The sequence below is a fragment of the Notolabrus celidotus genome, chromosome 9, assembly GCF_009762535.1.
Source record: "Notolabrus celidotus isolate fNotCel1 chromosome 9, fNotCel1.pri, whole genome shotgun sequence".
Taxonomy (NCBI): domain Eukaryota; kingdom Metazoa; phylum Chordata; class Actinopteri; order Labriformes; family Labridae; genus Notolabrus; species Notolabrus celidotus.
The window spans coordinates 15306676-15326721 of NC_048280.1; the positions used below are offsets into that span (position 1 = coordinate 15306676).

Consider the following 20046-nt stretch of genomic DNA (forward strand, 5'->3'; position numbering starts at 1 on the left):
AAAAAATATAAAGCAAACAAGAGCCTATGAAATATCAATTATTAAAAAGTTATTAGTTATTGGCAATTCAAATTAAAAATAAAATTAAAGAGGTAAAAAATAAGCATATCTTACAACATATATATATGTGTGTGTGAGTGTGTGTAATCTATATATGTGTATGAATCTTATGTGCTTTGGCAACATGTCTTTGTTCATGCCAATAAAGCAAATTGAATTGAAAAAATTGGAAAAGATGGTTGTGTCGTGGATTGTTTCTTCTGAAGGGTACTTTTGCCCTCTGCTGGCCAGTAGAAATCCTAAAAATTATAATATTGCAATCTTAGTTTCTGAAAAGGGATTTCTGTACATTGTTGATAATTAAATGTGAACTAAACTGATGTGCTAACTATATTTTATTTTAATTAAAGAAATAGAAACATAAATGTTCTTCCCAACATGCAGGTAGGACACTTTTATTAGGCTACTTTTCACTAAAAACTCTTGAGTGCCACTAATAGCGAAATCAAGGCTTTTCCGCAAAATAAATTGTGAAATACATAACATATGTGGGCAAAACTGTGAATGTTGATACAACATCTCGTTTTACATTGCAGTACCTGTGATTAGTCACTGCATTGGTATGTGTACAGGAAATCAGCTGGGATGTCATGAGAGCGTTCTGGGAAGCTTCCAGTGAAGTGTTACTTTGTAAGATTTTTTTCTCAAAGCGCTATTATGCAATGTGTGTAATTATGTTTGATCAAAATGTGCATTTTGCATGTTTTATATACCGTGGATTACTCGTGCATTTATGATCCCCGTTAGTCTGATCAGTGGTTGGTTTAAACGGCGTCACGACTACAGCGGACACCTGGACCTCTGATTGGCTCAGAGCGTTCATCCGGGTACTGCGCCAGAAAGAGCCCATCAGCTAAAGGTACCAATATGGCGGAGGTAAGAGGGAAAACAGGGGAGAAGCAATCGATCTTAAATCGATATTTTTAAATAACGTCTACTGTATTTTTCATTTTTATGCTATCGATTGAAGAAATGATGTTTTTTTCCTTGTGTACAGTGTGTTTTGTGTCATAGTTTTTTGTGTTACTGCTCTAAAAAATGCTTGAATGTCCGGACTCATCCTTCACTACAAGGCCGCTGCGCCTCTCAGCTGCTTCGGTGTAGCGGCTGTGTAAATTGATACGTAAATTTAAGGTTAGCTTGCTGGTTAAAAGAAACAACAGATGAAATCGGGGTCGGCATGAAAATAATTCCAGTTTTTCTTTTTGTACTCAATAACTCGGCATGTTAACTGTTGAAACCGCCAGAGGCTGTGGATTGCCGCGCAGAAGAAATTAGTGTTTACATTTTTCGATGCTTAGCGTTACCAGCAGGCTCTAAGCTAGCTAAATGTTACAAGAGCCGATTCTGCGTGAATCATTCTGTCCCTTCAACACACTCTTCTGCTTTTTAATGACCGTCTGAGTTAGGGATTGTCTCTCCACCACAATCGGGACTATATATCCTCACTGTTGCCCCCAGTTTGTAGTGTTATTCGCTGCTAACGCTGCGTTAGCCACCTATTTCAGGTAACATTAGCGGTACTTCTATAACCTAACTCTGTTCACCGGGCACAACATACACGGATCATCATCATCTTATCTTCCTGTGCTTTATTAACTCGTTTAGGTCAAAGCGCTATCCTGATCATTCATATTGTTGAAGCCATGTTTCAGCTCTCATTCATGTTCTGATTTTCTTCTTTTGCAGGCTTCCCTAGGGAGTTCAAGTCCAGGTGAGAAAACTTGAAATGTTCTATTTGTATTTAAAGTACATGTGGCCACTGAATGAGTATTCCTAGGAATAGATAGGAACTGTATGAAATAAATAACAATCATTTGAGATAAAATAGATAAACTCACTAGACAGAATTATTACAGTTGTAATGTATTCTAAAATGCTTTTTAATTGATGTAAGATTGTGAGTTTGTATTTGCTAAATAGGTCAAGTTTTAAAGGGTTTATGCTAGGGATGTAATGATACACTCAACCCACGATTCGATTCTAATCCTGATTTTTGGTTCACGATACGATTCACTAATGATTTTCTAGAAGACTGGATTGAACTCAAAATTTGAATAACTTACTTTATTTCAATTCTCAGACATGGACAGTTGCAATATATATTATTTCTCTGATATTGCTTTGTAAACAAAGTAATCATTTTTCATTTTTAAGGTGTGTTCTAACTCAAATAAAATCACTGCACACTTTTTTTCAGTACCTTGCAAAAAAAAAAACCCTGAAAAATGTCAGTACAAAAATACCTTGCTGGAAAATTTCAGAACAATTATAGAGAAATGGAAGGTGAATGATTCCCAAATGAAAGTAATAAATATTAAAACAAATAAGGTCAATCTCTTTGAATTGGGAATTAGCAGAGGAGAAAAAAAGTGCTTGTGGAGACCTGTCACTCAGCTGCAGCCCCCAGCTGAGCGTCTCCGCTGTGTGCATTCAGCTGATTCTGAAACATGCTTTAAACTTAAAACACCTCCTCTCAGCGAGTGATGAGAGAGCAGCACAAGAGACTTAATGATGTTGAACAAGCAGAGTATAATGCAGATAGCCCCTTCTACAGTTTAAGAATAATATTCCGATACAAATGATGTTGAATCGATTTTAATCCACCCTTATTTGTATTGATTTTTTACCTTGCGGTATATCCTTACATCCCTAGTTTATGCTGATTATTGCAAAATCTTACAACGTCTGGATAAAGAATTTGAAAATTGAAGGCCCTTAAAAAAGTCTTATTTTTACATCTGACAGATCTTTAATTTCTTAACATGTCTGCATATTTAAGTAAATCTAACTGTCTAGATCGAATATTGAGACATGTAATCGTCCTTTTTTCGTGGTAGTTTTTTAGCTCATGGGGCATAAATGGCATTTAGTGAACTTATTACATGCGCATTCACAAACCACAAGCAGAAGAGAGGAGGAAAGAAAATGAGAACATGCAAGTCCAAGAATACTTTTTAACAGAATGAGCTGCAAATATGCATAAAATCAGCAACATGAAAATAAACTTGAGTTTTAAGTTTGTTAGATATGCCACACCTGTCTTAATTTGTTCTGCTGTGCAAAAGTGGTAGTCATTTTTCACTGTTAGTCTTAAAAAGTTGGACATTTGATTTTAAAAAGTGTCGTTATTCTGTTTGATCACATCTTTATATGTAATAACCTTTTATTTACAGAGCTAAAATTGAAAAATGTGTTTGTATTGATATTTATGATTCCTTTATGCTTCTCTCTCTCTCTCTCAAGTTGGCTCTTTATCGTCAGAAGACCATGACTTTGACCCAACGGCAGAAATGTTAGTTCATGAGTATGATGACGAGAGGACTCTGGAGGAGGAAGAGTCTCTGGAGGGAGGGGGGGATTTCCGCTCTGAGATTGCAGACCTAGAAAAGGTAAACTAATGAATGATGACTTTAAAACCTGAATTTGTACTTGGAAAAGTTTAGTAAATGCATAGTGTTTTTAACTCTTAATATTTTGTTATTCAGAAAAAACACATTTATTTATTTTTCTCTGTCAGGAGGGGAACATGCCGTTGGAGGAACTTTTGGCCATCTATCGCTACGAGGCCTCAGCAGGCTCCAGTATAGACAGTTCCTCTGGAGACCTAACTGATGAGCTGCCTGACATGACTTTGGACAAGGTAAAAAAACTGCTGTTACATCAAGATGAGGAAAAGAATAAGTAATTTTATTGATCTATGATATGTAATTTAGGTATTCTGTGGACTATTCATTGTCTGCCCCAGAATTCAGTGAATATTTTCTACGTTCATAGGAGGAAATAGCTAAAGACCTTCTGTCTGGAGACTATGAGGAAGAGACCCAGTCCTCCGCTGATGATCTGACCCCTTCTGTCACATCCCATGAGGCTACCGATTTCTTCCCAAGAACACTTCGATGTAAGTGACAGGTTTTACATTGTACATCTTCCAAAATGTTGGTGCATAGTAAAAGGGAACTGTTTGTAATTTTTTTTTACAGTGCAGTGTTTTGCATTTATACTATTTGAGCAAAGTGCTCTATTGTTACAACAAGAGATAAAACAAAGAATCAAATCAGCAAACCTTTACATTTTCAAAGCTGGTGTCTTACTTTTTGTGTGCGCAGACTCAGAAAACTAATCAACCACAGAAAGTTTGCAGTTTTTGGTGATTTGTTTTCCATCTATTGATCAATAGACAGATTCTAGAAACATTGTTATCGTTCAGAGTGACTAGTGAGTTGCTCAAATTATTACAGTGAAGTTATGTTTATTGTGTTTGCAGAGTTTCAGTTACCTAATGTTATAGTCGCAAAACTATGCAAATGTTGATACTTATTGACCTCTGAGGGTTTATAACTGTTCCTTTTTGTTTTTATAGCTAACGCTATATCTGATGGTGACAAGGAGTCAGAGTGTGATGATGATGGACCAAGCCCAGAGGACTCTAGGAAGGTAAATGACACCTTTGACTTTCGTTCAATGTTTGGGATGTATAAAAGAAGTTATCTCTATGGTTTAAAACTCCTGTGATGGTTTTTTTAGCTGATTATGAAACAGTATGAATTTAATGCTAGTGTCGTTCTAAATGTATCAAGAGTCAACAAGACCATCCACATAAAGATTTATTATTATTATATTTCTATTTTGAATCCATGGAACAACAGGTGGGGGGTAGGTGTTGGTTGAAGTGATTTACTGCATGCTACAGAAACAGCTGTTTTCAATATTTTACATGGCAGATATTTCCAATGTTTATTTCTAAATAAAACAGGATGAGGATTTTTTTTTTTCCCCAAAGTTATAATTTTTGGGCTTTTACACTTTTTATTATAGAGGAGAGGACAGTGGACAGTATAGGAAACAGGGAGAGAGTGGGGGGAATGACATGCGGGAAAGAGGCTGCAGGCTGGATTGGAACCCGGGACAACCGCTTTATGGGCGCACATCTTAACCATTAGGCTAAGTCCGTGCCTGGGGATGAGGATTTTTGTTAAAAACAGGACTTGCAGGCGCGGCCTAACGGTAGTGCCAATGTAGCGAGTGGCCCCAGTTTGAATCCATAGACTGTATAAAATATGGACTTAGTATCACCCACCGCCACCCACCTGTTTCTGAAGCGCTGTTTTGAGGCCAATCGTCTTCTCCAGCCATATTGCTGCTGTCGAGCGATTGTGACGAAAAGAGGTGGGCTTTGAGCCTCCTGGCCAACAGTCACAGTGTTCCCACCTGTCAATCAAGTCAGCTGTGCCTCTCATTGGAAGACTTGTAATCTCAATATCTTTGAAATATAGAAAAAAAATAGCTATCCAGACTACACTCGTCTTTTGCACCAGGCTGTAAACATGTTTATTTCTACTGTAAAGATCGTCTTTTGAATTGGTGTGTATGGGTTTTCCGGTACTTCGGGATCCAGCCTCAATCGGATCCTCTATGAACTGCAGTTTGTAGAACTTCCGCACTGGACTCATATTTTTAGACCGGAGGTTGTCGCTTGTTTGAATCCGGCCTGCGGCTCCTTTCCTGCATGTCATTCCCCCACTCTCTCCCAGTTTCCTACACTTCTCCACTGTCCTCTCTTCTATGAATAAAGTTGGAAACACCCAAAAAATATAACTTACAAAAAAAAAAAGGACATGCACATGTTCAGGACAAAATTGGTAAAGAAAGATGTACATCTTTGTCCACAGGGGGTGCCAGAATTAACATGAACTGAAACTTCCCCACAGGAGCTTTAAGTTGAATTTGCACTAGTTTTCTAAACATGGTCTGATCTGCTGCTCTTATTGTAGGAAATAATGGTGGGGACACAGTACCAAGCAGAGGTTCCTACTTGCCTCTGTCACTACAAGGATGGGGAGAAAGGTAACTGCTGCTTTTTTTTGGTGTTGTTTTGTTTTCAGCTTGTATCTCAGATGTGATTTATTCTGATCGTATCCATTATTTCTTTCCCCACAATCAAAACATGATCATAAGTAGACCTGTCTGACTGTAATGTACTTTGCTCTGCAGTTTACGAAGATGAAGACGAGTTATTATGGAGCCCAGGTAAACTGGCAGAAAACAAGGTTAGGAGTTTCCTGTTTGATGTGTTGTCACGGACAACAGATGAAAAGACGGCGGGCGGTGATAAACCGGGGTTCCATGTCCGGGACAATGAGCAGGTCAGTCAGGTCTTTGTTCTTCAAGGCTTTTATGTTGTTGAACAGAATTAAGCATGGCATTGGCCAAGTGTTTGAGCTTATGCAAGCTGAATTATTATTTCTATTCAGGACACCGTAGAACAATAATGATGTGATATTAAATTTTTTTTAGAGGTACATATCCAGTATTCACATTTTGACCTTGTTTTCATTTAGGCTTTGCACGAGCTTGTCAAGTGCAACTACAACACCCGTGAAGCACTAGAGCGATACTGCAGCCGTGTGAAGTCTTCAAAAGGTAAGACAAGAAAACGGGTTCTTTAAGGAAGATTTATTTTTGATGCAACATAATTATCATTTGTACATTTGTACAATTAATACCTTAAAGCTGCTGTTGGTAGTCACAGAGTAAACATCTGTTCAGAGAGAAGGACTTCGAATGTCAACACTATCCCTCCCAACCAGATTTCCTCTTAGCCCCCCACACAGATCGGTGTGTGCAGTCATGATAGTGCCGGACTCATAACCAATCGGAGGACGTAGTAGGGGCCGCCCCTTAACCAATCAGGCCAGAGGATTGGAGATTAGCTATGATTGGTCCGTCATAACGGGAACGAGGGGAATGATATTGCCTGATACAAAGGCATAGGAAAACGCAGAGATTTCCCAATAGTCTCAAATTACTTCACTTACCAATGAGTACTGATGGGTATTATGACCTTTTCTCCAAACCCAGCAGAAAAAAAGTAACGTTTTTTCCACCATTCCTACCAACAGCAGCTTTAATCTTTAACAAAAAGTCATTGCACAGAAATTCCAGTGAAAAACCCAGCGTGGTTACAGTTCATAGTTCAGGATTGTCAACTTAATTCTGGTGTAATGGATGGTGCATTGAATTATTTGTGCCAACCAGAACCTCCAACCTAGCTATAATCACTGGGTGAAACATTTTGATTTGAGTTATGTCTTCTAATACTTGTTATCAAGCTAAGTGCATTGCTAGAAGATGTTTTAAAAAAACCTGCAAACAAAGAATGAAATCCTCACAGGCCTGAGCACTTCTGCTGCAAATCCTTTGGTTCAGTGTTTGACTTTTTACAAGCTAACAGTTGGGGTATAATTTTCTTTCCATCATTTTATTATTTAACATCACCCGGAGTTTCATCCATTATCTGCTTCTGTAATCACTTGTTTGAGTGTAAGAAGGAAACATCAACAGCTTACCAAACAATTTAATTTGATCAAAGTGTAATCAACATTTGAGTCGTCAGAAATGCCAAAATTATAGTTCTCAGAATGATTTATTACACAACTTTCAATCCTCCACCTTGTATTTATCATTGTGAGTGTGATGTAATCCTGTGTTTTGTGTTGTTTTGCAGTATCGACAAATTATTCTTTCATTTCAGAAAAATCACCACCGTGGTCAGAAGAGGAATGCAAGAACTTTGAACATGCACTACAGATGTATGATAAGAACTTTCACCTGATACAGAAACACAAAGTGAGTCTTAGCTTTCTCCCCGACGTATAAAGCAGTACAAATTTATTTTTGAATGTTCTTAACGGCTTCTTCCCCTTCCTCAGGTCACAACACGAACGGTAGCAGAATGTGTGGCGTTTTACTACATGTGGAAAAAGTCGGAGCGCTTTGACTTCTTTGTGCAGCAGAATCGGTTTGGCAAGAAAAAGTACAGCAGCTATCCCGGTGTAACGTGAGTAGCAGAGTAACGTTCAGTATATCTGTCAGCATTTTGCTCTTTATGTCTTTCCAAAAAAATGATCATTTCTATCATTTTGAGGAAATGTGTTGTTAAACGTGCATCTTTGTATCCAGTGACCTGATGGACCGGCTGGTGGATGAAGCAGAGGGACTGGCAGTGGACAGTTCCTCATCTGTGTGTTCAGGAGCAGGTGGAGGAGGAAGGCTGGAGACAACAACAGACCAACAACTCAGCCTGCTCAACTCCATCACTGCCAGTGACCTCACAGGTCAGTAACGAGACTTAGTTATAATCTTATGGAAAAACCTGAAAAGGAAATACTTCATGATACTCAAGTCTTCACCCCTCAGTCAACTTGATTTGTGCCCGTTGAATCTGATTGTTCCCAGTTTTAAGTAGTGATTTATTGTCCCGTCTCTTTGCAGCCCTAAGTAACACTGTGGCCACAGTGTGCAGCCCTGCAGAGGTGAGTTGCCTGGATTCCTACAGCTTTCCTCCCCTGGAAAGTCTCCATCGCGGGTCCCTGAACCACGATGAATCCCTTGGGTTCCCTTCGAACGGCGCAGACCCCGACTGCCTCAACATGCTTGACGCTGGCTTCTACCACTCCGACCTGGGCCAGCTAGGTGGAGTGTGCGTCAACAAGGACTGCGAGCGACCCTCCAAGAGACTCAAGATGGCCCTGCCTGACTCCTTTATCAATGACGTGTCAGTGGGTAACCTCGGGGTGGACTTCGATGCCCGAAGGACAGCGACACATCACCACCGAATCACCGGCGCCAAAATGGCCGTGTCCGTCACAGACTTTGGGAGCTTGGCCAGCAGCGGGGAGCCTAACGGGTTTCTCGGAGCACATGCACGGCACCATACACAGCACACTGCAGCACTTCAGACAGAGTGATCTTCCTCCTCGTCTTCCCTTAATCTTCCCTTTTGAGATCCCTCATCCCTCGTGTACATAAGACTGACCTCACTGGAGAATCCAATTTGTTTAAATTCTATTATATATATATATATATATATGTATATATATATACATATATATATATACATACATATCTCTCTCTCTATATATATATATATATATATATATATATATATATATATATATATATATATATATATATATATATATATATATATATGTATATGAATATACTTTTTGTTTTCATTATTTTGTGTTATATGACATCAGTGATGTCTATCATATAGAACTAAAATCTTGATTTCTCTCAAGAGTTTATATAGCCATTTATTTTATTTCCGTTTTGCGGTCTTGAGATGTGTAACGTCCATGTCCAGTCGGGCCCAGAGGCTGCAGTAGGAGAGTTGTGTATCTTCCTCCCTCACAGCTACACACAACATCTTCGGAGCTACAGTATGTTATCCTGCCATTCTTTCCAGCTGCCAAAATTGGCGATGTTTTTTTTTTCTGCCTCTAGTGTTAGTATTTAGCTGCTCGTCTTTCTTATTTGAAGTGGTACTTTTATTTTCTTAAATTAGTGTTTGGTTTACAGGTACTTTTTAGTATCCAGCCTGGTGCAAATGGTTTATTTTACCCCCTTATTAAACCTGGCTACACATTGTATGAAGAGCAACACTAGCATGGAGATTAGTTTGGAGAACAGGAAGTGTTTGCAGCTTCGGCTGCTGAGGCCTTCCTGTTCCTTTTCCTTTTTTTTTTTTCCTCCTGTGGATTTGTAGCGTGTCTGCTTGCTTACTTTTAAACTCTTCAAAGTTGCCAAACTGGAACGTTTGAATGTCTGCAACAGCTTTTTTTTTTTAAATCCCATGTAGTTAAACTTTAATTATAAACCCGGGTCCATGTTATTTTTTCTTTACAGGTGATCACAAACAAACGCCTGTGCAGTGTAATGCAGTAGGAGTCAACTTGTTTTACAGATGGATACAACTTTTTTGAAATCCTTTTTCTATCTAGGAAAGTATCAGTCAGACAAGCAAACCGGAACAGCCATACAACAATGCAAAGATGTTAGACTAAATAGTTATTTAAAAACACATCAGGCACCATAAATTATGTATTTATTGAATAGTCTTTTCTTATTTTGAGATTTTGTTCAATCTTTTGAACTCCTTCTTTGACTCATGCTACTATTAGGCAAGTTTAGCTGTGCATGTTCTTTAGTTGTTGTAAAATGAATGTTAAAATATGCTCCTTAATTAACTTCTGCCATTTCCAGACCACTTGGCAAGCTTGGGGAAACCTTCTAGCAGTATTATGTCTGTTTTTGTATTCAGCTTCTTCCCAACCTTAACAGTCCGGGGGGTGATTTGTATAATTTGGTCCACAATTTCTTTGGGATTGTTGTAGCAGAAATGGAGCTGTTTTCTCTCGACTGAAGTCCATTATTATGAATTGTAAAATGTTAAGCGGGCCATTGTCAGTTGATTGGATGCAGTAGTAGTGTTTACTTAATTTATCTATGCATTGTGCTATGAATAATTAGTTTGTTTCAGGGGTGCATCATGTTTGTCATGTCCATAGATTTTTGAAATCATCATGGTGTGTGTACAGAAAGGATTCGTACCTATAAATCATCCATTGAGTTTAAGTTTTTCAGTTTCCATGCCCACCATCAGAGAAGATATTCACTTCTAATTTCTATGTAAATATTTAGCAAATAGCCTTTAAAAAGTCTATTAACTGACCTCTTACACTTGTAAATCTGTGTTGATACAAAGGTTTAATTTGATTCCTTGTCAAAAGGCAATAATTTGTAGATATGTACAGATATTTTGGGTTTCGAATTTTACCGGTTGACTTGGTGTTTGAATTATTTTTGCTCTCTTTGGAAAGTCATGATCCCCAGGACTCAGCTGAAACCACGCATGCCAGCTGGGTCTGTTTCTCGAGTGTACCACTGAAAAACGGCTTTACCTGAAGACGTATTGATATTAACTCTAGTGTTGCAAATTTGCATTCACAACCTGCAGCCATGTGTAAAAGACGCTCATCTTTTTTTCCTCTGAAAACTCTTTTTACATGTCGTTGTCTATATTTGTCTTGATGGTAAAGGGATGGCTGCTGCACTGAGTATGTGGAGAGCTAGTTTCTCTTTAAATGCAATGTGCATAATGCAGTAGGTCCTCCAAGCTCTTCTAGCTTTAGCAGTGCAGTGATATTTATTTCACCTGTGGTTTGTACAAAGACTCAGAAAAACTGTCAGAATGTAAAGGCCATTAAGTAGTAGAAGTAGGTTTTTTCACCACCCTGTGAACTCTCGAAAATGTGATATTTTATTGATCTCTCTGGTATGAGACTTGTGTGTGCAAGCAAGCACTAAACAAATTTATTTTATATTTTGTATTGTGTTTTGAAGTTTAAAAAAGAAAAAAGTTCTAGCAGTTGTGGTTTTGAAAAAAGAAAAAAAAAACTCGAGTCCTTTGATGAAAACAAGAACACCTTTGTGAATAAAAAACCTACAAAACGTAAAAATGTATATCCAGAAATATAGACAATCAAAACTTCACTATGAGAAATGTTCAAGAAGCTATCTTTATTGTTTATAAGAATTGTACATAAACATTGAGTTTTTTTTTTTCTTTTGTTAAACATTATTTTGTATTTTCTGTTGTACTTTAATACCTTGTGTACAGATCCAGAAATAAAGCTCTGGAAAAGGTTCAGAGATCATTGCATGTTCTTTAAAAATCACACAGCACAAACACATCCACGAGTTCAGTGTAAGCAAATTGTCACAAAAAAACCCTCATATCTTCAGTGTGAGTAATCCTACAATTTAATTTAGATAAATTCTGCTATTTCTGCATTGGGAGTGTTGTGAATTCACTTTGCTAAAAAGAGTCCAAAAAAGGGTTCCCAGCACCTGTTACACACATTGTTGTTCTGGAGTCATTCAGCAAAAACATTTCATCAGCATGGAAAGGTTGCTCAGCTATATCAAGATTTTAACTCATGAGTAAACAATTTCGATGCCAGCACAGCAAACAAAAAGATTGATCTGATTTGTCATAAAAAACACTTATTAGTACATCATTACCATCATCTTCTGAGAGGAATGGGTAGAGTCAAAAAGTCCTCAGCCAGAGTCACTTCTACACCACTGCCCTGTAGAGCCTCTTCAGCCTGTCTCTTGAGCTCTGAGACGTTGTCCTCGTCCCCCTCCCTCTGCATGGAGCAGGGTTTGTACCTCTGACTGAAGTGGTAGAGCACCAACCTCCGTGCACAGCAGGCCTGAGCCACTGCTGCTGCCATGGTAGGTGTACTGTGTCCATGGTCCACCGCTTTCTCTCTGTTCTCATCGCTGAGTGTGGCCTCGTGAACCAGAATGTCAGCTCCTCTGCACAACCTCAGTGATTCCTCACTGACAACTGAGCTACAGTCCCCTAAAATACAGACTTTCCTCCCAGGAATGGCTTCTTCCAGAACTTCTATCGGCTCAACGACACGCCCGCTCTCCAGTGTTACAGACTCACCAGCTTTCAGACGCCCATACATTGGCCCTGGTTTCAAGCCTAAAAACATAACACAAAATAACACCATATACCCATGTTAAGAAATGGTTTAATGTACCTTTGGAATTTCACAATTTTGGTTGTAAATCAGACAACAAGCAGACTTTTTTTGTGCAATATTCTCGCCACAAATTATTATCCTTACAAATCTATTCCTCATGTCTGAACATCAATAATCGATAATAAATAAAAAAATTAAACAAATTCCTTAAATCATTCCATATAAAAAAATGCACTCCCCTCCATCTCTACAGGTTGTTAAGTCCAAAAGTCACAATTGGAAAGTATGGAGGAGAGCAAAAGGGAGCAATGAGTTGCAGATCTGTTGAGCAGGGAAATACACCTCTAAACCCAACTGTAATTCCAAACCCAACCGGACATCTAACTCGAACTCCTAACCCTAATGATAACCCTAAACCTAATCATAACCCTAACCCTAATCATAACCCTAATCCTTATGCTAACCCTAACCCTAACCCTAGCCCTAACCCTAATCATAACCCTAATCATAACCCTATCCCTAACCCTAATCATAACCCTCACCCTAATCATAACCCTAACCCTAATCATAACCCTAATCCTAACCATAACCCTAATCCTAATCATAACCCTAATCCTAACCCTAACCCTAATCCTAACCCTAACCCTCACCCTAATCACAACCCTAATCCCATTCATAATCCTAACCCTAATCATAACCCTAATCCTAATCATAACACTTATGCTAACCCTAACCCTCACCCTAATCACAACCCTAATCCCATTCATAACCCTAACCCTAATCATAACCCTAATCCTAATCATAACCCTAACCCTAATCATAACCCTAATCATAAACCTAATCCTAATCATAACCCTAATCCTAACCCTAACCCTCACCCTAATCACAACCCTAACCCTAATCATAAACCTAATCCTAATCATAACCCTTATGCTAACCCTAACCCTAATTCTAACCCTAACCCTAACCCTAATCCTAACCCTAACCCTAATCATAACCCTAATCCTAACCCTAATCCTAATCATAACCCTAACCCTAATCATAAACCTAATCCCAATCATAACCCTTATGCTAACCCTCACCCTAATCGTAACCCTAACCCTAACCCTAATCATAACCCTAACCCTAACCATAACCCTAACCCTAATCATAACCCTAACCCTAACCATAACCCTAACCCTAATCATAACCCTAACCCTAACCATAACCCTAACCCTAATCATAACCCTAATCCTAATCATAACCCTTATGCTAACCCTAACCCTAATCCTAATCATAACCCTAATCCTAACCCTAACCCTAATCCTAATCATAACCCTCACCCTAATCACAACCCTAATCCTAATCATAACCCTAACCCTAATCATAACCCTAATCCTAATCATAACCCTTATGCTAACCCCAACCCTAATCCTAACCCTAACCCTAATCCTAACCCTAACCCTCACCCTAATCCTAACCCTAATCCTAATCATAACTCTAACCCTTACCCTAACTTTAACCCTTACACTTACCCTACTTTAAAAAACAGGTTAGTCAGACAGACAGTTATATTTCTAAGTGGTGAGAAAATGACCCAGATAATGTACTCACAAAAAGTAAAACTTCTTATTAGCAACACTGAGAACTAGCATTATACAATTAATAACTATAACAATGACTGATGCATTCATGTTTTTATTCCTTTTTTATCTAGAGTAAATTATTTTACCTCATCATATCTGTTCAAAGAGTTATCATACATGTGATAATAATAGTACTTTACAGATTCAATACCTTTGCAAACACTTATTATTATTGTTGTGAATAAAGTAATCGTCTCATATGTGGGAAAATAAATGCTCAGTGATTCAGTGGTTTAGTGGGATGTTTCAACACTTTCAAGCAACACTCCATATCACATTCTCTCAATTGGCTGGCCACCCCTAAAGTCTGATCCTAAATTTGCCCCTGCGTGTTAACAACTTTCCAAATGATTAACAGTTTCAGTAGTGAGTTCATAAAACCATTACATTTTTTTGACCAAGGATCAAGGCCAAATTATGGATAAAAAAAACAAAAACAATGATTCCAGGACTAATGTCATTACATTACAATATTAGTTGTTATTTTACAAAACTAAAGCTGGGAGAGACAAAACCAAAAAGTTTATTAATTAAGTCGAATTAAGTCGTATATTTATGAGAACAAGGTCATAATTTTGCAAAAATATAGTCGTAATTTTATAAGAAAGACCTCGTAATTAAACGCTTATTAATGATTAATCAACATGTAAAACATTATAAAGTGGGATATTAGAAGCACTAAACTGAGTATCATGAATCATCTTGTGAAGTTATACTCAACAGCTGAGGACAAACTGTGACTGCATATGCTGTATGTTAGCCTGCCTTCTTCAGAATAGACAGTGCCTTCCACTTTAATTCAAGAATCATGATTCTTATGACAATGTGGTGCTTTTATGTGTTACAGATTGAGTTTTCAGTTAACTATGAAACCTAAATTTAAGTATAACTTACACAGGATGCTTCAAGTTCCTCATTTTAGTGCAGGCAGCTGGATACTCTTATGATCTTCCCCTTCAAACTTTCTTTCTCATAAACTTATGACTTTATTCTCATTAATGTACAACCTTATTCTCAAAGTCTACATTTTATTCCCTCGATAATGTGGCCCTAGTACTTTGCGTAGTTTATTTAAATTTTCCCTGTTGAAAAATAATTTACTTTTCATGATTTATGTGTATATATTTAAACATATAATAAAATCAGACCTGCCAAACCATCCCTCATGTCATTATCTGTAAACTGTTATTCTCTTGTTTTCTTTAATTCTTATCATGTTTACTTGATTAGAGACACTTACTTGCAGAATCACTAATAACGTGGAAGTGGCATGGGAAAAGTGTGAATTTGTACATTTTTGTCACTTTTGTTCATTGCCCTTTTTTAGACTCCAAAATAAAAGAAAGAGAACTATAATAAGAGATCAAGTTTATTTACCTAGTTCCTTCAGGACTTCTATCTTCAGTCTTCCAGGTCGATCTAGCTCCTGAACACAGAAACCAAAAGATGGGATGCGGTGAAACAACCTGAAGGCCTTCACCACAAACTTCTTGTCTTCAAAGAGGAGGTAAGAGTCAGTGGAGATGTCCAGAGAGATGGTCCTGCCCAGCTGCTCCTGTGGGTGCAGAGGGCCGGACTCTGCTGTTGCCTGAGATGACATAGAAAGTGTTAATAAATTGACTGCTAATGCTAACTAAAAAAAACTGCTAATTGGAGACATCTTAATTAGGACAAAAGGAATGTAGCAAAATTAAGACTGTTCATAGCCTTAAGTCTGACATGTGGGGCAGGGTACACAAGCATTTCATTTCATTCAAGAAAACCTGGAACTATAGAAAATCTCGCACAATCAGGCTTCTGAAAAGTATTTTCATTTCTATGCACTCAATACTTGGTTGGGCTTCCTTTTGCATGAATTACTGCATCAATGCGGTGTGGCATGGAGGCCTGTGGCACTGATGAGGTGTAATGGAAGCCCAGGTTGCTTTGTCAGTGGCCTTTTGGTCATCTGAATTGTTGGGTCTGGTGTCTCTCATCTTCCTCTTGACAATACCTCATAGATTCTCTATGGGGTTCATGTCAGGTGAGTGTGCTGGCCAATCAAGCACAGTAATATCATGGTCACTGAACCAGCTTTTGGTACTTTTGGCAGTGAGGGCAGGTGCCAAGTCCTGCTGGAAAATGAAATCAGCATCTCCATACAGCTTGTCAGCAGAAGGAAGCATGAAGTGCCCGAAAATGTCCTGGTAGATGGCTGCGTTGACTGGGGACTTCAGAAAACACAGTGGACCAACAGCAGCAGATCACATGGCACTCCAAATCATCACTGACTGTGTAAACTTCACACTGGACTAATTGATTTCCAAATGCAGGAGTGGCTTAAGACGAGGAATGCAACATTTGTAGCCCATGTCCTGGATTTGTCTGTGCGTGGTGGCTCTTGGTGGCGCTGACTCCAGCGTCCACTCCTTGTGAAGCTCTCCCACATTCTTAAATGGATTTTGCTTGACGATTTCTCTCAAGGCTGCGGTTATCCCTAGTGCCTGTGCACCTGTTTCTACCACACTTTTTCCTTCCACTCAACGTTCTATGAATATGCTCGAATTAGCAATGACCTTTTGCGGCTTACCCTCCTTGTGGAGAGTGTCAGTGACGGTCTTCTGGACATCTGTCAAGTCTACTCCATGATAGTGTCCCTACTGAACCAGACTGAGAGACCATTTAGAGTCTCAGGAAACCTTTGAAGGTGTTTTGAGTTTATTAGCTGATTCGGGTGTGACACCATGAGTTTCCAATATTGAACTTATTGACAGTATTCTAATTTTCTGAGACACTGAATTTTGGGTTTTCATTATCTGGAAGCCATACTCATCAAAATAACAAGGAATAAAGGCTTGAAATATGTCACTATGTGTAATGAATCAATATAATATTTGAGTTTCACTTTCTGACTTAAGTGACAAAAAATATTGAACTTTTTCACGATATTCTAATTTTTTGAGCTGCACCTGTATATTTGTGGGGCTTTTTTGCCTTTATTGATAGTACAGCTGAAGAGAGACAGGAAATGTGGGGAGTAGAGAGTGAGAGAAGATATGCAGCAAATAGTCGCAGTCGGAGTCGGACCGGTGACCTCTGTGACGAGGACTCTCTGTATGTGGGGGCACTTAGACCACTAGGCCACCAACTCCCCGGAATAATATATCTTTTCATTGGTCCATCCATATTGAAGTGTAAAGAGTTGTTATACGTGAATAACAAAAGACAGTCACACACCTCTAGGCTGAGCTGACCCTCTTCTGGACTCTGGTCAGTTGTGGGCTCCAGCTCATGAACTGCAGCAAGAACATATCATGTAGATGTGATAAAACTGTAGTACATCAGAATAAAATACAATAACACAATGAACAGAAGAATTTAATATGTAAGTTATGCTGCAGAAAGAGAAGTAGTAACCTCTAATTGATAACAAAACACGGGTAAAGATAGAACAGGGGAAACCAAAAGCCAGTGTGGAAAACACAACTGCAAATATTATAGCTTTTTAGAAGTTCAGATTTGTGGTGTAAAGCTCATGCATTTTTGCAGAATATTATCTTAAATGCATCAAGGCAGTTTTTCTGGGTAAGCGCAGTAGCCTACTGTGTAGCATTAAAAAAATACAGGGGAGGTTTGTCCTGCTGCTCAGAATGTCTCTAAACTTTCCATACACTGGGTCCATTTTCCTTATTTCTAAAAAGTTCTCTGACTTTTCCATCACAGTAACAACATTGAATAATAAGTAATCTGTGAAAACGACTTGCAGTCTCTTCTGTATGTACAGCTGAGATTGCCTCTGTGTGAGATTTAAATCTAACACTTCACACTGACAGAGGAGATTTGCAAGTACTTTGTATTTGGGCTTGCCTGCATAAGGGAACAGCAGCTGGGATCCTGTCAGGCCAAGTGTCACTCTCAGAAAGTGCCGGAGGCCCCGGGGCCCATAGATTTCCACACAGTTGAGTTTCTGCTGAGGGTCTGGGTTGGTGTTGAGACTAACAGTGCAAAGGAGACCTGGCAGACCAAACAGGTGATCTCCATGCAGGTGGGAGATGAAAACCTTGGTGATTCGACCTAGGTGGAAAACAGAAAATATAATTACATGCAATAGGAGAAGAAATTTCTCATCTACTCCTTTATAATATCCCATAGATTTTCTATGGGGTTCAGATTGGCTGGCCAATCAAGCACTGTAATATAATGGTCAGCAAACCATTTGGTTGTAGTTTTTGCGGTGTGGGCAGAGGCTAATTCCAGCAAGCGGAAGCATGGAGTGCTTTTAAAATCTCCTGGTAAAATCTCCAAAACTTCAAGCTGGACTTGAACAACTTGGATTCTGTGCCTCTCCACTCTTCCTCCGATTTCAAAATGAAATGCAAATTGACTTTCAACTGATAGGAGGACTTTGTCCAACTGAGCACAGTGGCTCTTGACGCCCTGACACCAACCTCAACCACTTCTTGCAAAGCTATCCGTTGGTCTTGAATCAACAATGACTTCTTGACAACCCTTTACAGGCTGTGATCATCTCTGTTGCTTTTGAACCTTTTCCTAACACACTTTTCCACTCTAGTTAACTTCCCAGTTATATGCTTCAATACAGCACAGTGAGAACAGCCAGCCTTTTCAGCAATGACATTCTGTGTCTTACCTACCTTGTGGAGGGTGTTAATAACTGTCACCCAGACAACTGTCTGTTCAGCACCATGATTGTTGTTGCATGTTCTGACTAAGAGATACATGGTTGGCTATTTATACTGTTTGAGTTGAATTTTACTCTAAATGCAATACTTTTGTTTTTAGCTGCAGGCTTTAACGATCAATATCAAAATATAGAAATGATAGAATTAATGAAGTTTCCTTTTTGAAAATATTGAACTTCATGATATTCTTTTTTTGGGAGGACTGCACCTGTACATCAGAACAAAGGTAGAGGAAAGTACTAAAATGTAGTTCATAAAAAGGAAATAAATCTATTGCTTATCATCATATTCAACACAGTTTTGATGAAAACAAAATGCTGCAGTTTCAGTGGTTCTCTTCACCTGTAAAAGATACAAGGTCAAATCATAGCGATTTCATTTTTGTGTGTAGTGAAAAACAACTTTAAACAACCATAATTGCTGTTCAGTACAATTGACCTATGGTTTGAACATTTCGATAAAACAGTTTGCTAAACGCCTAATAAGTTCATCCTCAAATAACATTAACTTATAAATAACGTCAATATTGAATGTTTCTTTTAAAGGAAGGGTGAAAGAGATAGAGGATTAGGGCAACTGGAAAAAAAATCCAAAATTAAGGTCAATTTTTTAAATTGTTATTATTATTATTATCATGAGAAAAAAGTCAGAATACTGAGATTAAAGTCAGAATTATTTTCTCATAATAATAATAACAATAACAATAATAATAATAATAATAATAATAATAATAATAATAATAATAAAAAATGTACTTTCATTTTTTTTCCAGTGACCCTAATCCTCTTCCGTAAAGAGAAGCTTCACTACTACTGACCATTTTATACAGTCTATGGTACTGACGATTAAATGAGGAAGTAAAAAGAGTGGAGGTGGGAATTCTGGAGGTACAAAGGTTAGTTCCTGGTAATATTTCAGACTGCATAAAATTGTAGGACTGCAGTGACTAACCGGCTTTAAGCTGGCTCTTCATGAGTTGGGTCTGGGTTCCCTCTCCGCAGTCAAACAGCCAACACTCCCCGTCTGTCCGCAGCACCAGAGCCGAAGCACCTCGGTGAGGGGACGGATATGCCGAGCCGGTCCCCAGGAAAGTCATATCCATTGTCATGTTTCCACAGTTTTAGGATTACTTGCATGAACTGTCTGAATACTCAACTGTAGCGGAAGCAGCGTGCCATGTACCATGTAAACAGTCCAGCATTGATGACGTAATATGGGCGACAGTGCGACGCTGGAGTCAAACCGGATTTATCATAAATAATATCCAATAATAATAATAATCACTTTAATGGATATAATAAAGCTTACAAGTAGACACGCATTAAACGTTGT

The 20046-nt window shown here is 38.5% G+C and overlaps 2 protein-coding genes across 5 annotated transcripts; one reads left to right on the plus strand and one right to left on the minus strand.

The window, feature by feature from the left end:
- The first annotated feature begins 833 nt into the window (after positions 1 to 833).
- mier3b (mesoderm induction early response 1, family member 3 b) lies at positions 834 to 8980 on the plus strand. Of its 4 annotated transcripts, none has more exons than XM_034691375.1 (13): positions 834 to 936; positions 1750 to 1774; positions 3307 to 3452; positions 3581 to 3703; positions 3838 to 3961; positions 4424 to 4497; positions 5835 to 5907; positions 6055 to 6206; positions 6402 to 6483; positions 7595 to 7689; positions 7773 to 7900; positions 8023 to 8177; positions 8335 to 8980. In XM_034691375.1, the coding sequence occupies exons 1-13, from the start codon at positions 928 to 930 to the stop codon at positions 8808 to 8810; spliced, it is 1662 nt and encodes a 553-aa protein (XP_034547266.1). In that variant the 5' UTR covers positions 834 to 927; the 3' UTR covers positions 8811 to 8980. The 4 variants fall into 4 exon arrangements, with proteins under 4 accessions (XP_034547266.1, XP_034547269.1, XP_034547268.1 ...); XM_034691378.1 differs by having other exon boundaries at positions 897 to 919; XM_034691377.1 differs by lacking the exon at positions 834 to 936 and adding an exon at positions 949 to 1194.
- Positions 8981 to 11553: 2573 nt separating this feature from the next.
- On the minus strand, positions 11554 to 19926 carry elac1 (elaC ribonuclease Z 1). Its single transcript, XM_034692086.1, has 5 exons — positions 19666 to 19926; positions 17879 to 18085; positions 17249 to 17307; positions 15410 to 15620; positions 11554 to 12406 (listed from the first exon to the last, which is right to left on the minus strand). The coding sequence occupies exons 1-5, from the start codon at positions 19820 to 19822 to the stop codon at positions 11934 to 11936; spliced, it is 1107 nt and encodes a 368-aa protein (XP_034547977.1). The 5' UTR covers positions 19823 to 19926; the 3' UTR covers positions 11554 to 11933.
- Between the last annotated feature and the right edge of the window lie 120 nt (positions 19927 to 20046).